At 46.8% G+C, this 27,526-nt stretch overlaps 1 protein-coding gene across 1 annotated transcript in view; it reads right to left on the bottom strand.

Moving 5' to 3' along the window:
• Positions 1-260: 260 nt before the first annotated feature.
• The window catches only part of ZKSCAN5 (zinc finger with KRAB and SCAN domains 5), a 68,869-nt gene continuing 41,603 nt past the window's right edge, over positions 261-27,526 (bottom strand). Inside the window, exons 9-15 of the mRNA XM_080941008.1 lie at positions 10,586-10,717; positions 10,099-10,105; positions 7,954-8,355; positions 5,516-5,717; positions 4,947-5,038; positions 3,939-4,062; positions 261-2,048 (exon numbers count right to left, since the gene is read on the bottom strand). Coding sequence (XP_080797134.1) covers positions 1,219-2,048; positions 3,939-4,062; positions 4,947-5,038; positions 5,516-5,717; positions 7,954-8,355; positions 10,099-10,105; positions 10,586-10,717 — 1,789 coding nt within the window. The 3' untranslated portion in view covers positions 261-1,218. The remainder of the gene's footprint in view (positions 2,049-3,938; positions 4,063-4,946; positions 5,039-5,515; positions 5,718-7,953; positions 8,356-10,098; positions 10,106-10,585; positions 10,718-27,526) is intronic.

Below are 27,526 nucleotides of genomic sequence, written 5' to 3'. Positions count from 1 at the left end.
CATATAAAGACTTTAAAATAAATGTTTTGTGTGGAGCAAGGGGTAGAGCTGGATATGTAACTGGCCTAGCATGAGTCAGGCCATAGGTCCAATACCCTGTGCCCACCCACAAAGGCCCTCACTCTTTCTCTGAAATAGTACATATACTAAAGTTCCCTCAAAAAAAGGCATTGATATTAGTCTCTCTTTCAGATTAATTGACCAGGAATTTTCAGGAAAGTTGCTAATTGTCTTAAAATATTTTCACGTTTATTCAGTGATCAGTAGCAAAATATTAATTTCCTAGTGGCTGTGGTTAGTGCAAGGAATGAGATGGGAAGACTTTACAGATGAGAGTAGAATGTTCCAGTCCATGACAATAAGGCTGCCAAGAAAGCAACATAAACAAGGCTTCATGAAAGAAGTCCCCACCTGAGGTGGAAAGTGAGGTCCCACACAAGGACAGGCTGGCACAGGAGGGTGCCGAGGTTCTGATGTGGCACTTGAAACAACACGTGCTTTGGGATACTTACAAGCTACTGCTCCGATTTGTTCACACACGCCACGGTATCATTGGTTCCATTCCCACGGCATTCTGAGAGCCAGGAGCACAGTAGATGTCTAATAAATATTTGTAAATGAAAGACGGAGGGAAGGCAGGCCTAGGCTAATGATCTTGCAAGCAAGACAGAGCTCTCCACAGGAAGAGCTTCAAGGCTGGGCACATACCTCAGTCAGTAGAGTACCCCACCTAACACGCACAAACCCTGGGTTTCATCTCCAACATAGCATAAACCAGGCATGGTGGCACACTCCTGCAATTCCAGCACTGGGAAGGTAGAGGCAGGAGCACCAGGAGTTCAAGATCAGCTACAAAGTAGTTTGAGACCAGCTTAGATAATGAGACCTTAGCTCAAAAACAAAACCAAAAAAAAAAAAGAAAGAAAGAAAGAAAGAAAGAAAATGAACTTCAAGCTGCCTATCTGCAATAAAAGTCTGCCCTTTCCTCTGAACTTGCTCAGAAGGTGCGTTCCCATCCCCACTGTAGGATAAAAATCCTGAAGCTCAGGATAGTGTTTCCCTATAACAGGTGAGGGAAACTGTGTGCCTTCTGCAAGCTTCCGCCAGGCTCTGCCCTCCTCCTACTTGAGCGCACTCTCCAGTCCCTCACTGGGCACTACTCAGACCACTCAGTGCAAGACAAGTAGCTCCTACGGCAGAGCTGTTCCCGTGGTAGGCTCAGTGCACCGGAGGCTCCTGGCGATGCTGGGTCTTCTGATGACGGTTGAGGATGGACCTCTGGTTGAAGCTGCGGCCGCAGGCTGGGCAGTGGTAGGGCTTCTCGCCGGTGTGGATCCTCTGGTGTCGCACCAATCGCTCCCCCTTGCTGAAGCGCTTGCCGCACACCTGGCAGCCATAGGGCTTCTCCCCGGTGTGGGCACGCCGGTGCACCGCCAGGTTGGCATTCCTGCTGAAGCTCTTGCCACACTCGCAGGTGTAGGGCTTCTCCCCGGTGTGCGTTCTTCGATGCACCAGGAGGTGCTGCCTCCGGCTGAAGCCCTTCCAGCAGTCAGCACACTTGTAGGGTTTCTCCCCGGTGTGGCTGCGCTGGTGCACCTCCAGGTGATGCCTCTGGCTGAAGGTCTTCCAGCACTCTCCACACACATAGGGCCTCTTGCCCAGGTGGGTCCTCTGATGCTTGGTGAGATACTCCCTCAGGGTGAAACCTTTCCCGCACTCCACGCAGCCAAAGGATTTCTCTTCTTCGTGGGTCCGCTGATGCCTGACAAGGTTGGAGCTCCGACTAAAGCCTTTGCCACACTCGGGGCACTGGAAAGGCTTCCAGAAAGAATTATGGGTGTTGAGGGCATCAGGCAGGGGGACCCCATGCTGAGGAGCAGGAAGCCCAGGCAAAGTGGTCCCAGAGCCCCCAGGCTCCTGCTCACAGGTGCCCCCTGGCCCAGGAACCTGGATGGCGGCTTCTCCAAACCCATCGGAAGTCAACCCAGCAAATGCTCTCTTCAGGTCTTCCTCCTGGGGCTTAGCCTCCTTCTCCTTGCCCCCAGCACCTGTGTGGCAAAGGGTAACACTGGTGATGTTCCACACACCCTCCAAGCCCAGCAGCTGCAGCAGCCGGCTCTCTGTACCTGTTTCTCTGCCAGCTCTAGGACAGTTCTCAACCTTCCTGACGCTGTGCCCCTTTAATCCAGTTCCTCATGTGTGCTGACCCCTAGCCATACACTTATTTCACTGCTACTTCATAACTGTAAGTTTGCTACTGTTATGAATCGTAATGTAAGTACCTGATATGCAGGACTAAATCTGCATCTGATATGTGACTCCAAAAGGGTCAAAACCCACAAGTTGAGAACCACCACTCTGGACCTTGTAGTCTGACCTTGTAGCCCTCAACTCTTTCCCACTTACAGATGTGAGCAAGTCTAATTCCTTCCACACCACAAGCAGGCAGAGACAAATGCTTATAACTCTTACTGAGGGCTTCCTGCATGCCAGTGGCCATGTGGGCTGGGTTAGGCTAGGAGACACAGTATGGACTTACCACCATCCCAAAATCTCCAAACACAGAAACGCACTTCTTTCTTGAGAACTGAAAGGCCTATAGGCTGCCATCTCTCCTCTCAGGCCCCTCATGGCTGCCACAGTCATGATGCCATCTACACATCACTAACATTCAGCCTCTGTCATGCTATCTGTGGCTCTTTAGCCGCCCTCCTCACACCTGAAGACTCACTCTGCCACTGTGATACTGTGGTCCTGCCAGCAAAGCATACCTGAAAACAGCTCCTCTCTTTCTATCAGTGACCTAAGAAACTTGGTGCCCTATGACTTTGCCTCCAATGCATCCCTTTATCTTGGTGGTGGTGGTGGTTTGTTTTGGAACAGAGTCTCACTCTGTAAACCAGGCAATCCTGAGTGAGGCCTGTATAGCCTCAGCCAGCTTCCTAGTGTGTCCCATCAATGGCTCCTCTTCCTTTCCTTGGGTTCACAACCTCAACACCTTTCACTTCCATGAGCCCTGAACTCTGACCTTTCTTAACTCCTTACCACCTCCCTGTCCTGATACTAAATTGCATGACAGATTTTAATACCCTCCCACTGAATTTTCTACTAACTCAGACTTTTACTTCCTTCAAAATCTAACTCAGTGGGGCTGGAGAGATGGCAGTGGTTAAGAGCACCGTGCACAGCGGACCTGATTTCAGATCCCCACATGCACAGAACAAGCCCAGTATGGTCTCTTGAACGGCTGTAACAACAGCACTGTGGGTGGCAGAGACAGAAAGATCACTAGAACCGCCAGTTTTAACTGAAAAACTCAAGCTCCAGGTTTAGAGAAAGACCTGGCCTCAGAGGAATAAGGCCAAGTGATAAAGGGAGAAACTTTCTGGGCATGAGCACAGGCATGTGCATCCGTATACATGTATATAGCACACGTACACAAATGTAACTTAGTGACTCTCTTCCCTGGCCTCTTTCATACTGCCCTCACCAGTCAGGCCTCACTGTCTACAGTTGTCCAGACACATGCAGGCACGCTGCATCCTCCCATCCAGCACATCCCCAGCCCCACCTCATCCCAAACCAAAGCTGCTACTTAGGGCCTGCATGCAGGGGCTGTTCAGTCCCCATCTGTGGATGGACAAGATCCACGCTCCTTTTCTGCTCCTCCACTTTCTCTGCAGCCCTCCTTGCCCTTCAGTCATGGGCGCAAAACCAGTGTGTTGGCATCAATGACCTGCCTCGTCACAGCCAGTCACTGCCTTACGTTTGCTTGCTCCATCCTATTTCCTGTTGTTAGCCCAGGTATGTACCAAGCCAGCTTCTCCAAGACTCCACACTCTCCCCACCTGTTCTGTCAGCAGCACCATGGCTAGGGCAAGACTCTTAAGCTACAGCTCCCAAACTCCTCTTCCTCACCTAGGCCAGCAAAGTCTTACCTGGAAGGACCCCACAGTCCTGTGAGTCCACATATTCCCCAAAGCAGTCGATCTGAGCTGGGGCTACGTGCCTCCACTCCTCCTCAGGAAAACCCAAAGTCATGTCTTTAAATGGCCCCAGACCCTGAAATGACAGGAGATTGCAGTAGATAAAGAAAGAGCCCTGGGAGCTAGAGATGGCCCAGCCACTAAGAGCACTCACTGCTCTTGTAGAGGACCCATGTTCAGTTCCCAGCACACACATGCACACACAAGGCAGCTAATAACTGCCTATAGCGGCCCTCTTCTAGACACTGAGTGCACCAGGCAAACATGGTACACATACGTACATACATGCAGGCAAAATATTCATACACATAAAAATAAAAACAAATTTAAAAAGTTGGGAAACCTAGGGTTGGTGAAATGTTTGGTGGGTTAAGGCACTAAACTACTTGCTGCTAAGCCAGATAACCTCAGTTCAATCCCTAGAAATGAAATGGTGTAAGGAGAAAAACTCCAGCCAGCTGTCCTCAGACCTCCACAAGAGCACTGTGGTATATCCCTCGACACACATACACTAAATACATTTTTAAAAACAAAGGTGGGGAAGTCCACCAGTAGCATCAAAGAGAGGCTCAGGTAAAGAAAAGACAGAAGGAACTGGACCCTGGATGAGTTGGGAGAAGAACTGCCATCTCCCAACAGCTTTAACTCGGGGTAACTGACATGCTCAGACCATGTGACCATGGCCCTGCTAGCCCCCACCAACTCAGCATCCAGATGTCACCTGCATTCCCTCCTCAAGCTTGACCCACCTCTGTGTATCTCCTTAAGCTCCACCTTAAGGCTGTTTAAAAAAAAAAAATGTCCAGTAGCTAAAGCCTAATGATCCACGCTCTATTCCCCAGAACACACATAAAGATAGAAGCTGAGAAACAATCACATAAAGCTGCCCTCTGGCCCCTCTGAACACATGCATATCCAAAACAAATAAATAAAATCTCCAAAATAAGTATGTCAGCTCACCTGGGACGTGGCTGCAAGAAACCCAGCAGCAATGTCTTGATCTCTGGCACTCACAGAGGGAAGCCCTGGACCCACGTGAAGAATGGGCAATGCTGGGCAAAAACAAAATTCACGAAGGTATCAGGGCTCTTGTCTGTCAGCTCAAAGGCACCCCACACCTACACACACAACCTCAGAACCCACAGACCAGAGAATTACATCAGTACCACAAGGACCCACAGCCAGAAGTTCTGCCTGTTCTGGCTCAGACTGTCCCAGCCCTGTCCCCTCAGAGTTAGGCACACTCCTGAGTCCCTCATGAGGACAGCTTTCTCTCTCAGCTGGATGTGGTTTGTTCCCCCATGTGATATTTGATACCTCTCCCGTATCATTAGCATAGTGCCCAGTAGTTCTAAAGGGTGTGAGAAGAAGGGAGAAGAAATGATTCGGTAACAAGGTTCAACATGTACCCCATAAAACTAGTCAAGGTGTAAAAAAAATACATCTGCTTCCTACTGGGGGAGGGGAGGTAGCTCGGAAAACTCACTGTGGGTGGGAGGGACCCTCCATCCTCATTATCTGAGTCTTACCTTGCTCCTGGAAGGCTTGTGTCCCATCGCCAGGGCCCTGGCTCAGCTGTTCTGCGGTGCTTGGGCCTAGGCTCTGAACTCCTTCCCCCTGGGCGATCCCCCACTCAGGCTTGACTTCTACTGGCCCCAAGTGGATGCCTGATTGCCAAGATCCTCCTCCAAGGGCTGTGACCAAATGTTCTCCCTGGGCATGGCATGGAACCTAAGAAGAATCCCCATACAAATTAGCTGGAGGCTGTTAAAGAGAGCTGAATTAAACTTAAAAGAGAAAGCAGCTAAGAGCACATACTACTTTTGCAGACCTAAGCCTGGTTCACAACCATGTATATATAGCTCTAGCTCCAGGGGTTCCAACATTCTCTTCTGGCCTCTGTGGATACCAGAATATATATATATATATATATATATTATATATATATATAGTGTCTAACACACAGACACACACACATAATAAAAATACAAATTTATAATCTTTAAAACAAAAAGGTGAAAGGGAGCTGAATACCAGCATTCATCACTACTTCTTTTTTTTTAATTTATTTATTTATGTATATGAGTACACTGTAGCTGTCTTCAGACACACCAGAAGGGGGCACTAGCTCTCATTACAGATGGTTGTCAGCCACCATGTGGTTGCTGGGAACTGAACTCAGGACCTCTGGAAGAGCAGTCAATATTCTTAACCACTGAGCCATCTCTCCAGCCCCCTCACCACTACTTCTTGAAGGTGGATGGAGTGTGGCCAACTGTCTCATCCTCTGACACCACACTTCCCCAACAAACTGTGAGCCAAAATGTGAGCTCCAGCACCTTCCCCCACCACCCTTCTCTCTTTCTCTCTCCTCCTGGCCTTGGACACTTATCTAAGCCAGGTGATGGAGGCAGAGGCAGGTAGGACTCTGAGTTTGAGGCTAGTTTGGTCTACAGAGTGAGTTCCAAAAAAAAAAAACAAACAAACAAACAAAGCAAAGATATCTATTTAAAGGCTGGAGAGATAACTAGATGGTTAAGAGCACTGGCTGCTCTTTCAGAGGAACCTGGTTCAATTCCCAGCACCCACAAGACAGTTAATAATTATAACTCCAGTTCTAGGATATCAGAACTCCAGAGGCATTGTTGACACACGCTACGCAGACCTACACACAGGCAAAACACCCATACACATAAATTTTTTATAAAAATTAAAAATAGTTTTTTCCGTTGTCTGTTAGAGACAAGATTCCTCTGTGTAGCCCTGGCTGTCCCAGAACTCACTCTGTAGACCAGGCTGGCCTTGAACTCAGAGATCCATCTGCCTTTGCCTGCTGAGTACTGAGATTAAAGGCATGTGCCATCACTGTCAAGCTTTAAAAAAAATATTATTTAGAATGTCTTTGTGTGTGTGGTACCTATGCATGCTGCATGCATGTTCACATCGAGTGGGTGCACATGCATGCACATCAAGCACAGTGGGTGAACTCTTTCCCTAAAGATCTGCACCCTGCATATTTAGGCAAGGCCTTCACGACATTTCTTGCTTGCTGACTTCCCCCAACTCTCTAGCCAGCTCCCTCAGAGAATGCCAACTCCACCTCCTGAATGCTGGGACCACAGGTGGACCACGCCCACCCAGTGGACCACGCCCACCCAGTGGACCACGCCCACCAGTGCGGACATGGAGGCTCGGAAACCAGAATCCAGTTCTCGTCCTTTCACCTGCTGAACTGGCTCCCCGGCCCTAAAAAATAAATGTCTTTAATACACCTCACTCTGCTCCTCAGCTCCTTTCTGCAAACTGATTTTGCCTAAGTGGAGGTCCCTAAGGGTAAATAAGGAATCCCAGAGTGACAGACTGGAGTTGTGCCTGAATCTCAGTTGCCTCTGGCAGAAGCACTCCCATTAGCCTCCTCCCAAGGACCTGTAGAGCTTACAGTGGACCTGGAAAACAATCACAACTGCTTCCATTGGATTTGTGGCTCACCAGGGGTCCCCGATGCCCATGGACATCTTTCCTAGAGATGGCTTTCTTTTGTTTACTGTTTTAAGTGTGTATATGATGTGTGTGAGGAGTGTGTGTTCATGCGTACATACTGGTTCCCATCTTCTACCTTATGGTACACATTCTTGCTCATCACTGCTGACTCTGTCTGGCTCCCTGGCCTGCAAGTTTCCGGGGGGCTCCTTTCTCTGCTGCCAGTCTCACTGCTGGGATCACACGTGTGCAGTATCTATAGGTCCTGGAGACCTTATCTCAAGGCCTCACGCTTGCACTGCAAGTGCTTACCCACTGAGCCATCTCAACCCCTGAATCTTCAACCCCTCTCCAGGAAAGGCCCTCTGGGAACTGGGGGTCAACGGAGGAGGTCCCATGTCTCATCTGTTCCCATCACTTTCTCAACCTCTTCATCTCTGATCCCCACACCAACCAAGAAAGGCGTGGACACCCTCTTCTCACCCACCGCCTTGGCCTCCGTGCTCCCCATTAGCTCCTCCACCATGGCCACCAGAGCCTTGCCGCTGTCTGGGCTGTGTTCTCGGATCCAGGTGTAGAACTCTTGGGGCAGGATGGTGAGGAACTGCTCCAGCACCAGCAGTTCCAGGATCTGCTCTTTGGTGTGCAGCTCCGGCCTCAGCCACCGCCGACACAGCTCCTGGAGCTCTCTGAGGGCTTCCTGGGGACCAGCAGCCTCTTGGTAGCGGAACTGCCGAAACCTCAGCCGAAATGCCTCGGGACTAGAGTCCTCCCCACCCCTGCCCCACGGCAGCTCCTTCTCCAGTTTGACCACTGGAGCACCCATCTGCTGCTGAGGATCTTCTGCCATCTCCAGACGCTCTTTCAGCATCTTCAAGCTCCAGCAAATCTGAGGGTGACAACAGGGATGACCCGTCTGAGAACACAAGATGCACAGAAGGTCAGCCCATCCAGTGACCTCTCAGAATTCTGACATCTATCATGGAACTCCTATCAACTGACTTGAGCTTAGGTCAGTCAGGGTGGTGACAGTAGAGCAGACAAAATCAAGACAGATTTTTAAAGTTAAAACCGAGAAATTCTCTAGAGGCTTGACTATGATAGTGTGCTCGGTGTAAATAAATACTGTGCCATACTGGTTACTACACTGTGCTTGATTGCCTATAACCAGACAGTAAAACCCTGATGAAGACACAATACATTTGGACACAGGAAAAAAGTCAAGCTGGATTTGACCTGAAATTTCTTCCATGCTAGCTGGTTTTCATAAGGCTAGAAGGTGCTATATGGGCCACTGGAGGAGAGAAGCCATTGCTGGTATTTCTCAGCAGGGAGCTTGCGTGCTACGGTAATGAATAACCTGACAGGCAAGACAAGTCCCCTGGTGCAATGGCGGCATGAAGGTTATGGAAGTAACCAAGCGCTGTCTGCCTGAACTTGCAGCTGCTCCACAGGAGAAAATTCATGCCTGGCACTGCAAACCTGCTCAAAAGTCCATAGCCAGGGAGGTTATAAGCCTAAGGGAGAAGCTACTACCGTGGTATTTCTGTCACACCACCTTCTAAATATTCTGGTCTGTACCTATAGATTGGTGCTGTTCTCAGCCTTGGCCAGGGAAGCCTCTGTGTACTTCCAGGTAATGCAGAGACTCATAGCTGGTCAAAGCGCTGAGACTAAGTAACTGTTGAGTGCTCGGGCATAAATGGGACATCTGTATCAACACCCCACACAGCCAAGGCTCAGGAAACATAGAAGGGGGGACAGAAAGAACCTAAGAGTCGGAAGATGGTGAAGAGTGCAGTGAAATGCTGTCTTCTGGACGTGTCATGGCCACTGCACGTGTGAACTTACTGCAGCCATGGTCATCTACACAAGAACTGAATAGGACTAAGCCAGTGAACTCAGTCTTCATCCCAAGGAAAAAGAAGAGGTCATGGAGTTGGAGGGGTGTAAGAGGGGTAGGGTAGATACACTCAAGAGGTATCATATGCGTGTACAAAAAAACGTCAGAGAATAAAGTGAAAGAGGAGACAGGGAGAATATGCAGGCAGCTACAGCTGTCTCCTCCCAAATCTCGGGAGGTCTAAAAGGACAGATGAGGCCGGAGAGGCAGCTCAGCGATTAAGAGCACGTGCTGCTCTTGCAGAGGACCCAGGTTCAGTTCCCAGCATACACATGGTGGTTCACAACTGTCTGTAACTGCAGTTCCAAAAAAAAAATTGTTGCATCTTCTGGACTCTTTAGGCACCGGGTATAGGCATACATGCAGTGGAGAAAGAAAGAAAAAAAAAAAAAAAAAAAAAAAAAAAAAAAAAAAAAAACTCATCACGTAAAAATATATCCAAAAAAAGAAGAAAGAAAAAGTTGGGTGTACTGGTGCACACATTTAATCCCAGAATTGGGAAGAAGAGTCAGGCAATCTCTGTGGGTTTGAGGTCAACCTGCTCTACATAGTGAACTCCAAGACAGTCAGAATACATAGTGAAAAACCTGTCCTCAAAAAAGAAAGAACCTGAGAGCCCAAGGCAGGACGAGTTCCATGCCAACCTGGGTACAAGGAAACTAGAAGGGAGGGAGAGGAGAAGATGGAGGGAGGAGAGAGAAAGGAAGGAACGACAGGTGGAAAGCAAACATTACACCTAAGGAAAAAGAGACTGCAAATGCAGACCGTAAAATGAGTTTTGTTTACTTCCGGGACAAAACAGGCCCCAAGCTCAAAGCAGTAAAGATGCTCTGCTCATTACCGCAACTAGCGGGCGACAGGCCACGACCTTATGCTACACATTCTAATCGATGTTACTGTATTTCTTTATCCGCCTATTAAACCGATTCCTCCTTTTTCCATCTACAACACTCATCTTTCGGCTGCATAGAGCTTTCTCGAACGTTCCAGCTATTGCCTAGCTCGGTTGGTCGGTGCCCTGGGGGCAAGAGGCCCTCATGGATCTTTCAGGCCTCTGGCAGACAGAGGTGCCGCGTGGCTATTCCAATAGCTGTCTTGCATCTGTGTCTAAAAACGCTTAGCGTCCCTTCTCGGAGTCCCAGGGTCAAGGTCTTCCTGGAATTCGTGGACACCCTACGTTAGGCCCCCAGCCTGGCCCGACCTACATGGATCTTACCTGAGATCACGGCTGTGCGAGGAGATAACGACCTTCGGGCCGCCGCTGCACAGCCGAGTTACAGCCCGATCCGTCCAGCCCCGCCCCGGACTCGGCCGCGGCCTTGACTGCGCGCTCAGCACCTGCCCCGGCCTGCGCGGACCGGAAGTAGGTGGCGGATGCTGTCAGGCAGGTGCCCTATGGAAAGGGCCCGTGTCCGGTTCCTCTCTAGGATGCTGGGAGGTCCCAGAAGGAGGTTTATCTCTATGGTCGGTCATGGCCACTCCAGGCTCCCATCTCCTGACACTGTTGCACTTCCATACCTTCTTTTTTAATGAATCTCTACAAAAAGAAGATTTTTCTGCCCTAGGCTAAGAGATGGATTAGTCTATGTGTATAAACATAAATATTTTAACATTTTTATATATGTATTTGTTTAGTGTGTGTCAGAGGACAACCTGTGGAGTCGGTCCTCTCCTTTCACGATATAGGTCCCAAGAATAGAACTGAGACCATCGGGCTTGGGGGCATGCACCTTGACCCACTGAGCCATCTCACTGTCCCCAAACATAAATATTTAGAAGGCAAATGGACAGTGTGTTCTTTTAGGAAAGGTGATGGTTAAGTTTTAAACGCACCTTGACGATCTAGGATCACCGAGGAAGAGTCTTTAATAAAGTGTTAGACAGTTCCTCCCTGCCAGGCTGGCCTGGGGCATGATTCAGGAAGAGCCAGTCTACTATGGGTGGGTTTGGGTCATGAACTGTATAAGATTAGAGAAAGGAAAGTAAGCATGCATATACTAACTCATTTCTCCCTGCTTTTGACTGTAGATATGATGTGACCATATCTACATGACATGGTAGATAATTGTCTCTTGGTTTGGTTTTGCTTTGTTTTGAGACAGACTCTATGTAGTTCTGGCTGTTCAGAAACTTGCTGTATAGGCCAGGCTGGCCTTAAATTCAGAGAGATCTACCCCTGCTTCCCAAATGCTGGGATTAAAAACCGTCCGTACCATGCCTAGCTAATGACTGTATGCTTTTAACTTTCTAGTTTTCATGTATGAACTGCTGCAGAATTCCTATAAAAGACATGTATACTGGCTCCTCTGGGAAAACAAAGAAACATCTTGTGATAGAAGGGTTGTTTTAGAGCAGATGACATTTTAGTTAGGATTAGATAGGATTTCCTCTTTCAGGAAAAGACAGAAAAGGCTGTTGGAACTAGAGAGTGGTGCACATCATTAATATTAGCACTGAGGAGGCAGAGGCAGGCAGATCCCTGTGAGTTCCAGGCCAGCCCGGTCTACAGAGCGAGTTCTGGGACAGCTAGAACTACATAGTGAGACTTGGTCTCAAAATTAAGTAAACTTTTCATTTTGGTAGGGTTTGGTTTTTGCTCTGTTTTTGTTTGTGTGTGTGTGTGTGTGTGTGTGTGTGTGTGTGTGTGTTTGTTTGTTTTTGTTTTGTTTTGTTTTGTTTTTGAAACAGGGTTTCTCTGCATAGCCTTGGATGTCCTGGAAATTGCTCTGTATACTAAGCTGTCCTCAAACTTAGAGATCAGCCAGCCTCTGACTTCTGAGTGCAGAGGTTAAAGGGATATGTCAGCATGCCCATCTTTGAGTGTAATTCTTTAATGCCATTAATTCAAATATCTATTATGATTATGTTCTTTTTTTAAAAAAAATCCATTCATTTTACTATTGTAATATATTGTCTCCTATTGGCCTCCAGGTTTATATTTTGAAGAACAGTTCAACATAGTGCTGCTGCTATCTTTTCCTCTTCCTCTTCTTCCTCCTCCTCCTTCTCCTCTTCTTCTTTCTCTTCTTTTTTTACAAAAAAAAAAAAAACTGCAAAAAAAATCAAAAGGAAAAACGATACAAAAAAAAATCCTTGAGTAGCCAGCAGTTCAAGGAACTCCGATCTTATTCCAGCTTCGATCCAGGCAGAACTGCTGCCGATACAAAGGAATGGAGGGTTAGCCAAACTTTATGAAAGGCAGTAAAGACCATCAGGAAGCGGGAGGTACACTTAGGAGTGCTCACACAGATGGAGGAAGGGCAGAACTCGGGTCTTCTAGGGTGATGTTGCTGATCCTTCAAGAAACAGGAGACCCCCCCAAAAGATTATCCATCACTACTGGCTGTGGTGCCTCACACACTTGGGAGGAGAAGCAGGTGGATCTCTGTGAGTTTGAGGCCAGCCAGGTCTACATAATGAGCACCTCCCTAAAGTAGACAAGCAAACAAAAGCAAGTACTGTGCCCACAGCACTGAAGGGGAGACAGGAGGATCAGAAACTCATTCATGGCTCTACAGCAAGTTCAAGGGCCGCCTGGGCTACATAAGAACTTGCCCCATCCCACCCCAAAAAGATAAAGTAAGTTGGCTCAAGTGCCTTCACCCGCCTCTTTCAATGCATTTGCATTACCTCATACGCGTGCCCAGGCCTGAGCACATCTGCAGGGCACTGCCCACAGCTGGTTAGGGTCAAAGTCCAGACCCTGCTTCAACAGTTGGGATCTCCCCTTAGCTGATGCTGTGCCCATTCATGTGGGTGCTAAGGGTGCCCTCTGGATGCTGGGAACTCCAGCCTCACAGAGCACAACCCTTCTTCACCCCTGCACAGAGCTCTCCTAACTTGGAGATCTTGTGCCTACAACTGTTTCCATCCCACCAACCTGACTTATAATAATTAGCCTCCTCCTGTCTTCATATCTTCCTCTCATCAAAAGAAAGTGGAGACTCAGAGAAAATGTCATTATGGGGCCAGCAAGATGATTCTTCAGGTAAAGGCACTGACACCAACCATGATCCTGGGGAGAGCCCATAATATGATGGACATAGAGAACTAATTTCTAAAAGTTATCCTCTGACCTCCACATGCATGCAACAGGACGTACATACACATACACATGTGTGCTGTCATGTAAACATACATACAAGTAAATAAATAAGTTCAATGAAAACTTTTAGACAGGTGGTGATGGCACACACCTTTAATCCTGTCTCTGTAAGTTTGAGATCAGCCTAGTGTATAGAATTCCAGGACAGTCATTACTGCACAGGGAAACCCTATCCCATCTTGAAAAAATGACACTATTTCAGTGAGGATTGGCAACACTGCTTTGTGCTCCTGGAGGATCTTATGCATGCACAAACACACACACACACACACACATACACACACACACACACACATACACACCACACACACACACCACACACACCACACACACATTAGCTTATTTTTAAAATGCCTTGGCTACCTCAAAGGCTGGGCACTCTTAAACCTTCCCCTGCTACGCCAGGCCCAAGGCCACTTACCTGAAATCTCACGTGGTTGGTTGGCTTTATCTCCTGCTGCTTCTGCCTCTCATCCTTCTTCCCTGAGTCACGGCGATTCTACTCCGTTCCTCTCTGCGTCCCACCTGAGCAACTCTAAGTGTCCACCCCATGCCCAACCATTAACCATTGGCATCTTTACTGATCAATCAAAAACCAATTGGAAACAAGGACTGTCAGCATCTGGACACAAAAATTCCCAATTGAATCAAACCATTAGACCCAATCTCCAACACCACCCAAAAACATTTTTAAAGAACTGTCACTGTAGTCTTGTTTTGTTCTCTACCCCAAACCTGTTCTGTCTCGTCCACACACACACACACACACACACACACACACACACACCAGTCCCTACATTGGCCCCATCTCTCTTCCCTCCCTTCCCAGGTGGCTCCTTACTGGATATGAGGCTTCCGACATCTGATATGGAAGCAGTTTTTTAAAAGACCACTAAGAAATACTTCTGGGTATCCTGGTTCGTGAGCCATACCCAGAAGGGGGAAATGGAACCCAGTACAGTAGTCCATGTGTAGCCTATGGGGGTCAAGGTTAGGGTGGTGGCCCAGGTGAATCTCTTCATAGCCTCACTATCTGCCGTCAGCACCAACTGTGCAAGTGAAATGTGATGGCAGAGTGGTCCAGCAAAGCAAAGAGGATGCCTCTGTGTAGCACACAAGTACAGCTCTGTCCGTTCACTTTATGGTCTACAATCTCTGCGACTGACCTACAACACTCATGAAATGCTATCTACCAATAGCTCACTGGGGGTTGTTAGGCATGGTGAGGGGCTTCTCTAAGCATCAATTTCTTCATCAAGAAAGACTGGGAGGCTGGCCTAGGCCCTTCCCACAGCCTCTAACATGCTGCCATTTTAAGCCTTCAGCTCTGTAGCCGGCAGGGTATCTCCTCCCTGCACTTTTGTGTCAGCTGTTTGCCTTTGGATTACAGAATGAGAACCTGGGATAGACAATGACGCTGAGGTCTCAGGGGCCTGGCCAGAGGAAGTGGGAGTTCAGGTGAGGAGGACCCATACATCCAAGATGGACCTTTTGCTGAAACATGAGCAGGGTTGGAGGGGGGTGTGGGGCAGTGGACCGTGCCATCAGACAGAAAACTTGGTTAAGGTCGAACAGATTCAGAAACCTTGACAATTCTCATAATTGAGAATGGTAGACATATAAAACTACTTCCGACCAGGTTCCTGACCTGGAACATGTGACCATGACAACCCATGGAGAGGACCGTGACAATCAGCCATGGAGGCACAACACCTGAAGTCCTTCCACGTGGAGATGGGTCATCCCTAACACCAAGCCAGTGGAAGCATCAGCCTTTAGATCCCAACCCACTGCAAAAATGTGTATAAGACCCTATCCACAGGAATAAAGTGCACAAGTTATTTTATCAAAGACCATCTGAGAGCCCTAAGGGAAGAGTATTCTCTCCCCAAGCTTGGCTCCTAGCTGCCTGCTGTGTCCGTCAGAAGAAGCCCAGCAGCTTACCTTGCTCCAGCCAGAACCCCAAAGATCCCCTCGAATGGCACCACATTCACAGACTAACAGGGAGAGGTCCTAAAATTCACCTTGGGAGGGTCAGATATCCACAGCTTCAGGCACACTTCATTAACTAATCATTTTTTTTCTTCTGCGCAGAGCCAAGGAAGAAGAGCTTTCCTATAGTGGTGAAGGGCCCATGGGCGAAGTCAAGAAGACTATTGGGAGCCTGACATTCGACAAGCAAGGCCAACCTGTTTGGAGGCCTCCAGGGGAGGCACTGTGGCAAGCCCGGCCATCTGGCACAGCAGAATTAGGGAGAGAATTAGGTAAGAGAAGAAAATGTTGAAGCAGCTGAGGTAGCAGAATAAACTCCCTTTTGTTCTTAAGACTCTATTCTAAGTTAACTTGCCCTTAACATGGCCTCCCTTGAGATCTGAAAAAAAAAAAAAAAAAAAAATCACAAAATGTCCCTGGCAGCTGCGAAATAGAGTTAGCAGCTGCAGCTGGCTGATAACAAGAGTGGGCTAAGAAAATATGTCTTTCCCAGGTCAAGGTGCTTCTTCTCAATGGATACTCCCTCCTTGTGGTTTAACCAGATGCTGTAAACCAATTAGCAGAAAGACCAACATTCCTTTACCCTTTTATGTAATGCCAAGGCTTGGAAATCCCCCACTTGTGGTTTTTTTTCCTTTATAAACCCCCTTCACTTAGACCTGGGGTGCACTCTTTGGTATCAGGAACTTTCACCTTAGAATTCACTGGTGATATTATCCATAGGCAACAGGGAACTGCACATCTGTTGCCATGGCAATGGCCATACATTCCCATCATACATTTGTTTCAGCTCCCACCTTTACCTGGGAACAGTTACATCACAGTTCAAATGAAAGGCTGAGCCTCCTGCTCCCCTTTCTCTTTCTCTCCTTTCTCTCTTTCCCTTTTTGTCTCCGTTGTCCTCAGTAAACCTTGTCGAGCGCCCCACGTCCCGCCGGCAGGAAAAGGCATGCAACAACAGGATTCTTCTGCGAACAACCTTTATTGTACAATACTCTGAGCAGGGGATCTCCACGTGGGAGAGAAATGCACCGCTTTTATATGCCCAGGAGACTTGTGTCGCTACCTGATTGGTGCGCCCTCCAGTAACTCATTAGCATGCCCCGAGAGCGGGCTATGACGTATGTGGCGCATGCGCTCTAAGTCTCTTGGCTGGGCAACAGCTCTGTTTGCTGAGTCCTCGGTGGGAAGCAGGCACCATGTTTGAGTGCGGCACAAACGGCTCTCTACAAAACCTCTTCCATGTGGAACCGTACTGGCCTGGTGTGGTCTGTCCATGTGTGAGCCATGATTCTGTTACAGCACACTCTCCTTCCTGTCCCATCAGGAAGGTTAGTGGCCCACGAGCTTAGATAAGGACCCTCGTGCGATTACATCGGGTTGTAGTTCCTGGTAGTATGGAAAGTGTGGAAGATGAGGCCATGAGATGTTTCTATTTTCTTTCCCCACATCCCTGCAAACATCTACCCTCAGTGCCAGGTGTAGAGGCCAATCTGCCACCTACTGAAAACCCTCCCTACAACCAGGAGCAGGGGCTATCTTTGGCTTCTGTGGGCCTGGAGGTGGAGGTCCTGGGATGTGTCCTTCTGGACCCGACATCCAGATATGCTCATCACTGTGACTGGACAGAAAAGCACTTTCCTCGGACCTGGGAATGGCCTAATATACTTGGCCCCTTCTCTCCGGAGTCTGCTCTCTGCCCCTCCCACTCTCCTCTGCCTTCTCCTCTCTGGCCTGGACTCCTGTCAACCTTGGGGCCTTCAATTCCTCGGTTCTACAAGGATAAGATAGGCTGGTCCAGAGTCTGAGGCGTCTAAACCTTAACTGGATTGACTTGTAAGCCACATCTTGGCCCTTCCTGCTGACTAGAACAACATACATTGACCATCTCTTTTGATAGCTGGCCCTTATGGGTCTACCCAACCTCAGCTATCTGAACACACCTTCAATACTTCTCTGATTCTATCCTTTTGCTTACATTGGCTTCAGCCTTGGGTTGATACTCCCCCTCCAACCCCCCAAAACGCATATCCATTTCATCCCATGAACATACCTTTCCTTTTATAAAGTTCTTCAAGCATGGCCCAGCGGTGGTGGCACACACTTGGGAGTCAGAGGCAGGCAGATTTCTGTGAGTTTGAGGCTTACCTGACCTACAGAACTAGTTCCAGGACAGTCAGAACTACACAAAAAAACCCTGTCTTGAAAAACCTAAGGAAAAAAAAATGAAATCTCCAAAAATCCACCCTTCCTATCCCCAGGCCTCTGCACACATGGAATACCTCCACCATCTCCCAGTACTCCAAACTGATGTCTTGGTTCCTTTCTGGGATTCTCTTCCAGTGCCTCAAATCATACCTCTGCTGAAGACTGCCATTTGGTTGGACCACTCCATATGGCCTTTTCAGGTAACAACCATTAGTCACTACCTTAAAAACAACTATGCACTTACTGGTTGCCCCAGGTGAGAACCGTGGTGGAGACTCTGGGAGGAAAACACAGGAAGAACTCTTATTAGCTACGCTTGTTCTTTAAAAACTGGCGGGGGGGGGTGGGGGAAGTAATTCCAATGGGTCACACAAGGCACAAAGCTTGAGCTGACCTAAGGTCCTAACCTGTGTGCCCTCTCATCAGCCTGCCTGTGCTTGAGTGATAAGGACGTGGGTCAGCGATTTGACATAGGGGTTTTTCTGAGCTCTGATGATCTGTCCTGTCCTCAGACTGGTGGGACTGCCATTTTTTTATGTCCCCCAAAGCCACAGGGATGGTTTCTAGAACTCAAGATAAACGTTAACATGGTCCGTGCACACCCTAACTCCACTGAGGACACCCCACTGATGCCAGATAATGTTCAGCTTGGGGCAGTGGTTGGGGAGAGAGCTTCTCTACAATTTCTTTGTTCCCACCTCAGGAGCCAACCCTCTTGTTCCCAGCTTGTCTGCCCAGTCTCTGCTTGAGGCAACATTAGGGTCTCTGTCTCAGGGTATCACTGACCTCCAGCTGAGTTCCCAGGGGCCCAGTTATGTGCAGGTTTGGACCTGTTTGGGCTTCAGGCCTAAGGCTGCCTTTGGAATGCAGAGGCTAAGCTCTCCAACACAGGGCTGCTCAGCTAGACCCTAAGGCAGTGCCCTCCTGGGGTCAAGCTTCAGGTCCTTGACTCTCAGACCTGCCAAGGATGCAGACTCAGTCCTCCCTCCTGCACATACAGCCAAAGCTCAGGGGCTCATCTGCCCTGGGGGAGTGAAGGGGGGGAGAGGTGAAGAGCCTAGGCTGGGTTGGTGGTGGGGGATGCTTTTGCTCTTTTGAATCCCAGCTGCCATGACACACAGTGTGACTCTTGCTCTCAAGCCTGATGACCTGAGTTTGACCTGAGTCAAAGCCACAGAGCCAACAAGGTGAAAGAACTCACTCCCACAAATTCCTCCTTTGGCCTCCACATATGCACTCTGACACAAATGTGAGTGGGAGCACCCACACGGACACATACATGCAACAGAATAAATAGAAATACTTGCAAGGGAAAATAAAATACTATGAAGCCTTTCTGTTGGATAATGTGCCTAGAAAAGTCCCAGAGCAAATACAGGGAAGGAAGCATAGGGATCTCCCATCCTAGATCAACAATATGAGGGCTCTCCCATCCCTCAGGGCCCCTCCAGACCCCATGCAGCTGACACCTGCTTTCCCAGTACATCAAAATCACCTGCCTGGATGATTTTAACCCCTCCAAAAAACTGGGCTCTGGGTGAAAGAAGAGACTTGCAGTCCTGGGATGTGGGGCGGGGTTCTAGCCACAGGAAGCCCCTCACTGGGCTGGATACATGGCAGTCTTTTATCTGGTTATACTTAACAGTGGAGGCATTTAGCATTCTGGGTGGGGGTGTTTTTGTATGTTGCTCTCTCTCTCTCTCTCTCTCTCTCTCTCTCTCTCTCTCTCTCTCTCTCTCTCTCTCTAATCTCATTCTGTCTGTCTGTCTGTGTTATGGTAGTTTCAGCCTTCTTCAGCTTTTTTTTTTCTTCTCAGTTTGGGACATGGTCACAAAAAGTTATTCAGGCAAGCTGTGACCTTGGGACATTACTACTACTACTACTGCCTTCCAAGTAAATGACATTACACACTTGAGGAACTAGTTCCAATCAGTATGCCTTCCTTGGTTTTTCTTAAGATTTATTTATTTACTATTCATAAGTCACTATAGCTGTTTTCAGACACACCAGAAGAGGGCATCAGATCTCATTACAGATGGTTGTGAACCACCATGTGGTGGCTGGGAATTGAACTTAGGACCTCTGGAAGAGCAGTCAGTGCTCTTAACCGCTGAGCCATCTCTATGGCCTGTATGTCGTGTGGTGTGTGTGTGTGTGTGTGTATGTGTGTGTGTGTGTGTGTGTGTGTGTGTGTGTGTGCCATGCATGTTACAAAGTACATGTGGTACATGTGGAGGACAGCTTACAGGATTTGACCCTTTTCTTCTACAGTGTGGCTCCCAGGGATCAAACTCAGGTTGTCGGGTCTGGCCATGATAAGTCCTTTTTCTACTGAAATGTCTAGCCAGCCCACTGTTTTGTATTAGTGCATATTAACTGTACAAATGTGTCTCCCTATGATACTCTCATATATGTGAACAATGTACTTTGACAATTTTCACTTTCTGTCACCTTGTTTGTTTGTTTGTTTGAGACAAGGTTTCTCTATGTCGCTCTGGCTATCCTAGAACTCACTCTGTAGACCAGGCTGGCCTCAGACTCAGAGATCTGCCTGCCTCTGCCTCCCAAGCACTGGAATCAAAGGCGTGCACCATCTCTGTCTGGCTACTCTTTTCTCCTTCCTCCCTTCCATAGGTTACTGCACTGTTCAAACACCATCTTCTATTTCATTTGTATTTTCTTCAAATTTATTTTCCACATCAAAGGAACAGTTTCATACCTGTCTTCCAGAGTCTGGTTCATGTTTTATCAAATACTCCCGGTTCCATCCATTTCCCTACACAGGGCATGAGACATGATTTTGTTCATCTCAGTCTTGGTCACTGCTCTATTGATGTGAGTAGACACCATAACCAAGACAGTTCTTGTTTTGGGTTTTTTTTTTTTTTTAAGCATTTATTTAATTAGTGGCTGGCTTACTGTTTCAGAGACTTAGTCTATTATCAACATGGCGGGAAGCCTGGCAGGCATGGTGCTAGAGCAGTAGTTGAGAGCTACATGCTGATTTACAGGCAGAGAGCACAAGCTTAGAACTGACATGGTATTTTGAAATCTCAAAGCCCCAGTGACACAGTTTTTCCAACAAGGCCACACCTCCCAATCCTTCTAATCCTTTCAAATAGCACCACTCCCCAGAGACTACACATTCAAATATGAGTCCTTGGAGGCCGTCGTTATTCAAACCACCACAATCTCCATAAGTAACCCATAAAGTTAGTTTTCTGTTGTTTTCCTGGTGTGTGACAGGGTTCTCTGTGTAGCCCTGGCTAGCCTGGAACTTGCTATGTTAGACCAGGCCTCCTGAGTACGAGGATAAAAGGCATGCACCACCACATCCAATATAACTTGTAAGATGTAAAATGCCATTGGAGCTGGAGCTAAGTTGGAAAAATAGGCTTACCTAGTATGCATAAGGTCTTAGGTTCAATCCCTAGCACCTTGTAAACCAAGCATGGTTACAAACACCTTAACCCTTAGGAGATAGACAGGAGGATCAGAAATTCAAGGTCACCTACTACTATGTAGTAAATTAGAGGCCAGCCTGGCACAACTGCCTGCAACTCAACTTCCCTGGACACAGGCTACTTCTGGCCTTATAGGTGCCTCCATTCCCATGCAGATACTCCCTGTCTCAGTCAGGGTTTCTATTCCTGCACAAAACATCATGACCAAGAAGCAAGTTGGGGAGGAAAGGGTTTATTCAGCTTACACTTCCACACTGCTGTTCATCACCAGAGGAAGTCAGGACTGGAACCCAAGCAGGTCAGGAAGCAGGAGCTGATGCAGAGGCCATGGAGGGATGTTACTTACTGGATTGCTTCTCCTGACTTGCTCAGCCTGCTTTCTTATAAAACACAGGTCTACCAGTCCAGGGATGGCATCCCCCACAATGGGCGGAGCCCTCCCCACTTGATCACTAGTTGAGAAAAATCCCTTACAGCTGGATCTCATGGAGGCATTTCCTCAATTGAGGCTTTTTTCTCTATGATAACTCCAGCTTGGGTCAAGTTGACACAAAACCAGCCTTTAAATAAATAAAAATAATTTTTTAAATCTCTTAAAAACAAAAATTGAGGCAGGATCTGGCTGGATGCCCTGTCCTCCCCACCAGTCAGTTCACACTCAAAGAACAGAAGAGGGAGTGTGAATGGACCACACTCAACGGGAGGATCGGTCTGTCAGAAGCATACCAGCAGGACTCAGCAGTGCATCCAACTCAGCTCAAGCAGTCCAGGTCTTCACTGATGTAGTTCCCAGGGGTCCCAGAAGGGTTGCCTACCCACTTTTGGATCTCCACTCTGAATGTCATCAGCCTCCGACTCATGCTCTAAGCTTTAGCCACTTTAAGGAAAACAATTTCTTCCTCACCCCCACATCATCCCACATTCAGCATCTCCCAGGGAAACACTCTGATTGGCCCAGCTAGGGTCAGAAACTCCACTCTGGCTGAGATTAGCAGTGACCCAGGTGGAAAATGCAAGCGACACTCCAGTGGCCAGGTAGCTATGTTCACCTAAGAAGCCAGCAATTCAAACCACTGTGTGTGTATGCTCAGGGAGTGCATACACTCGTGCAGGCATCTTACTTGGTAATAATCATTATTTGAGACTGAATTGTTCTCATCATGTAGACCGGGTCGGTCTCAAACTCATACAGTTCCACCTGGGTCTACTTTCTGTGTGCTTGGGTTAAAGGCACAACAGGGCTTTAATCACTGGGCGATCTACCTGGTCCTATTTTTTAAGTGGTTAAGCACTCGAGGCCAGGTATGACGGCAATGCCTACAGTGGAAGCACCTGGAAGGTGAAGGCAGGAGCATAGAGGGTTCAGGTCATCCTAGGTCACACAGTGAGATCCTATCTCAAAACAGACAAAAACAGTAAAAGGAAACACATTGTCTCTCCAAGATACCTAGAATAAATGTTTTAATTAATTACTCTTTTTTAAAAAAGATTTTCTTTATTTATTATACATAAGTACACTGTAGCTGTCTTCAGACACACCAGAAGAGGGCATCTGATCACATTAAGGATGGTTGTGAGCCACCGCGTGATTGCTGGGAATTGACCTCTGAAAGAGCAGTCAGTGCTCTTAACCACTGAGCCATCTCCCCAGCCCCTTAATTAGTTACTCTTAATTCTGTGTATATGTACGTGTCTACCTGTGGGACGAGGGGGGTCAGATACCCTGAAGTTGGAATTGTGAGCCGCCTGATGTGGATTCTGAGAGCTGAATCTGGGTCTTCTACAAGAGCAGCCATTGTTCTTAACCTCAAAGGCATCTCTCCAGGCTCCTTAGAAAAACTATAACACGGTCCCCAAAGCAAGTACTTACAGAAACTGTTTCTCCTTCTTTATTCAAATTTACAACATATAGTTTATTCAGAGAGATGAGATTTTCTTTTAATTATTTGTCTTTAATTATATGTAGATGTGTGTATATGTACTCCTGTGCCATAGCACACATGTAGATTATATTAATTATATGTAGATGTGTGTATATGTACTCCTGTGCCATAGCACACATGTAGATTATATTAATTATATGTAGGTGTGTGTATATGTACTCCTGTGCCATAGCACACATGTAGATTATATTAATTATATGTAGGTGTGTGTATATGTACTCCTGTGCCATAGCACACATGTAGATTATATTAATTATATGTAGGTGTGTGTATATGTACTCCTGTGCCATAGCACACATGTAGATTATATTAATTATATGTAGATGTGTGTATATGTACTCCTGTGCCATAGCACACATGTAGATTATATTAATTATATGTAGATGTGTGTATATGTACTCCTGTGCCATGGCACACATGTAGATTATATTAATTATATGTAGATGTATGTATATGTACTCCTGTGCCATGGCACACATGTAGATTATATTAATTATATGTAGATGTGTGTATATGTACTCCTGTGCCATGGCACACATGTAGATTATATTAATTATATGTAGATGTGTGTATATGTACTCCTGTGCCATGGCACACCTATAGAGGTCAGAGGCAGCTGGGGGAGGTTTATTTTTTTCTCTCCACTACAGGGTTTCAAGGGATGAAACAAAGGTTTTCAGGATTGGCAGCAAGTGCCTTTACCCACTCAGCTCTCTGACCAATGCTTCTTTTACTTTTAAAACAAGGTCTTATGTGGTTCAGGCTGATTTTGAACTCACTGTGTATTCAAGAATAACCTTGAGTTTCTGACCCTCCTGCCTCCACCTTTCTAGTGCTGGGATTTATGGGCCTGAACTTCCGTGCAGTTTCTGCTGTGCTGGGACAGAATTCAGCATCTTCTCTGCAGCAGTCCTGCACTCTGCTGAGCTGTCCCAGCCCTATACCCTTTTGATGATAAAATATTTACAATAGGTACTTTAAAGTGGAGGAGGCTTAAAAATAATTTTAATTGGGCTGGAGAGATGGCTCAGCAGTTAAGAGCACTGACTGCTCTTCCAGAGGTCCTGAGTTCAATTCCCAACAACCACATGGTGGCTCACAACCATCTGTAATGGGATCTGATGCCCTCTTCTGGTGTGTCTGAAGACAGTTACTGTCTACTTGTATACATAAAATAAATAAATCTTTAAAAATATATATAATTTTAATTATATGTCACACTGTTCAAATGTCTCAGATTAGGATAAGATTTGGGTTAGTTGGGCTTGAAGTGCAGCCTTTTCTGGAATCAATTCTTAAAAATTTAATATTTATTTATTTTATATACATGAGGGCTTTGTCTTCACAGATACCAGAAGGCACCAGATATTGTGAGCCATCATATGGTTCCTGGGAATTGAGCAGTCAGGTCTCTTAACCATTGAGCCAAATCTGCAGTAAAAATTAAATAAAAACAGATTGGTGCAGTACATGACTTTAATCCCAGCACTCGGAAAGCAGAAGTTGATCTAAGTGTTCAAGACCAGTATGGTCTAAAAAAGAAAAAAAAAAAAAAAAAAGAGAGCTGTTTTCCATTTCCCCCCCTCACCTGAACATGAAATGTTTCCTAAATAATAACAACAGCAGATTTTATGTGTTATCTTCATTGGACTAAGGGTTATTATACAGATAGTCAGAACACTGTCTTTTCTGAATGTGTTTGTGAAGTTGTTTCAAAAGAGCACTTAAACCCATAAAATATAGTGTGTGTGTGTGTGTGTGTGTGTATGTGTGGGGGGGGTGTAGCAGTTCACTGAAAGTCTAAAGGGCTGCTAGAATCTGAACTGTGTGGCTGGGGAGTGTGAGTTAAATCTTTTAGTGCCTGTCTGTCCCACAAAGATAAGCCAGCCTGGTCAGCTTCCTGCCTTTAGTCTGGCAAGGCTCCTACTTCCCACTCTAGAGATGAACTATGGTGACATCGCTCAGGTGGTTCTCCAAGGGCTGGGACTCATCCTCGAAGATACTGATCCAAAACAGAGATCTCCTATTAAAAAAATCTTTAAACAGAGCTCAAGAACTGGGTGTGGTTGTGCACACTTAACACAGCCAGGAGTAGGAAGGCTGAGGCAGGAAGTTCAGGAGTTTCTGGCTGGTCTTAGTTATAAAGCAAATTACAGGCTTGTGTTGGCTGTACAGTAACACTGTCTCAAATTTCAAACACACACACACACAAATGGGTATGCAGTTATTTCAGAAATGGTTATAAAGGGGGAGCTCCCGACCCAGCCACGAGGAAGCCATCAAAAGCTTTCTCAGAAAAGGAAACTTTGATTACTTCCAGTGGGATACAACCAAACAGAACCAGACACCTCCGACCAAGAGATAGGAACCCGAGGACCCAGACCTACCCTCAGAAGTCCTCCCACCAGGAGATCACTGCCCAGGCCCAGCACTCCATGGCTCAACAAGCTCCTGACAATGGTCAGCCTCCAACACTGTGGACCTGGAGCCTTGGAATGGAGCAAAATCCACCTGCACTTTCAGGTCCCACCTAGGCAACTCAGAGGTCCGCCTCGATGATGGCTTGTCAAGGTGCCATCCCGGAATGAGAATGCTTTGGGTGTCCATGGTCTTCATCCATGAGCTTCTATACCCACCATCTTTGCTTCAGTGGATCTGAAGTCTGGTTTGCATTTTATTTCCTGTCATGGCCCCAAGTAAGCCCTGTCGGTCCTCCCCTCAATTCCCTAGCTCCATGATCACCAGGCCAAAATCCATGCGGGCTGAACTGTATCCGGCTGTTCTTCCCAACCCCTTCCAGACCTACCTGAAGAGAGAGTTCCAGTTGCTACCGGTGAGTGAAAAAGGATGAAAAGCCTTAGAGCAAGCTAGGGATCCTACTTAAGTGATGAAGCAGGGAGGAGGGAGGAAGGAAGAAAAGTTGAACTGTCCATATCTATTGTGCAGAAACAACAGCTGCCGGATGCTGGGCACTTATGCCGACCTGTTAGCAATCCTCACGCACCTATTTTACATGCCAGCTGCAAAGAAGCACACCAACGCATACATTGAATTCTGCACCTCAAACAAAACCCCAGGCATACAACTGGCTCCTTGAAGGACATTGGGGGACTGAGTAAAATGAGCAAGAGGCAGCTTATATTCTACAGCTCACGTTACCAGTTGCCATACATGGGTAAAATAGAAAAGAATTATTTTCAAAGTCAAGACTGAATGGAAAACATCAGCAAATTAAATAATAGTGCTTGGGTTTGTGTGTGTGTGTTTTGTCCACTTTAAAAATATTTTTTAGTCTCAGATTAATCACTGACTTATATTCTGAAGGACACAAATGTTATGAGACAGATGCCAGTCTGGTAACTCCAACAGGAGATGGTACCTACCATTCATTAGACAGGTCTCTGAATGTAGGGTCTCCATATCCTAGACCAACCTTGCTCATATTGTGGTAAGCCCAACCATAACTCTTTGTTGCTATTCCAGAACTTTAATTTTGCTGTTGTGACTCATAATGTTAAGTATCTGATATGCAGGATATCTAATGTGACCCCAAAGTGGTTATGCTCCATAGGTGGAGAAACACTTCCCTAGACTAGTTCCTCACACCTAAATCCACTCATTCCTTAACTTCTGTGAATTGATTTTTATATCTGTTTATATTATTTTGGGGGTCTCAATTTTATGTTTTTACTTATGTGATGGAAAGCCCTCGTTGAGGCTGAAGGATACTGTGGGTTGATGTTAAGGTGATTTGGACAGTGGAGTAGATGGGGAAAGAGGCTGGAAGAGCGGAAGAGAAGGCAGGAGACAGAGATTGACAGTGGCAACATGGAAGCCAATGTTAGGCTTTTGCAGTAAGCATCTTTACACCAAATTATCCTGATGGTCCAATTTTGGAGGTTTTAAAATATACTGTGTGTGGGGGTGTGTGTATAGTAACTTGCATGGGGGTGGCCCACAGAGTGCATCAAATCCCCAGAGGTGGAGTTAACCTGCATGCAGTTTTGTGTCACCTGGCATGGGTGCTGGTATTTAAATAGTTCTTGCTGTGTGTTGACACTTTTAATCTCAGTATTTGAGAGGTAGAGGCAAGCAGACCTGCATTTGAGACCTCACTGGTCTACACTGTGAGTGCTAGGACAGCCAGAGCTAATAGTGACAAAACCAACAAAAAGATCTAATAGAGATTTTGTTTATGTGTATGGTGTATTGCCTAAATGTGTCACATGTGTACAGTGACCATGAAAGTCATGTTTCCCAGGAACTGAACCTGGGTCCTCCAGCAAAGAAATGTTCTTAATCACTACACTATCTTCCAAGCCCCAACTTAAAAAATGTACAATCTTAAAAACTTGTATTTGGGTGTGCCAGTGAACGGTAGGAATGTGGAAGTTAAAGGGTAACTTGTAGAAGTCATATCTCTCCTTTCAACATGTGGAGTCCAG

The sequence above is a fragment of the Micromys minutus genome, assembly GCF_963924665.1.
Source record: "Micromys minutus genome assembly, chromosome: 29".
Classification (NCBI taxonomy): Eukaryota; Metazoa; Chordata; class Mammalia; order Rodentia; family Muridae; genus Micromys; species Micromys minutus.
This window is presented reverse-complemented; position numbering and strand designations above follow the sequence as displayed.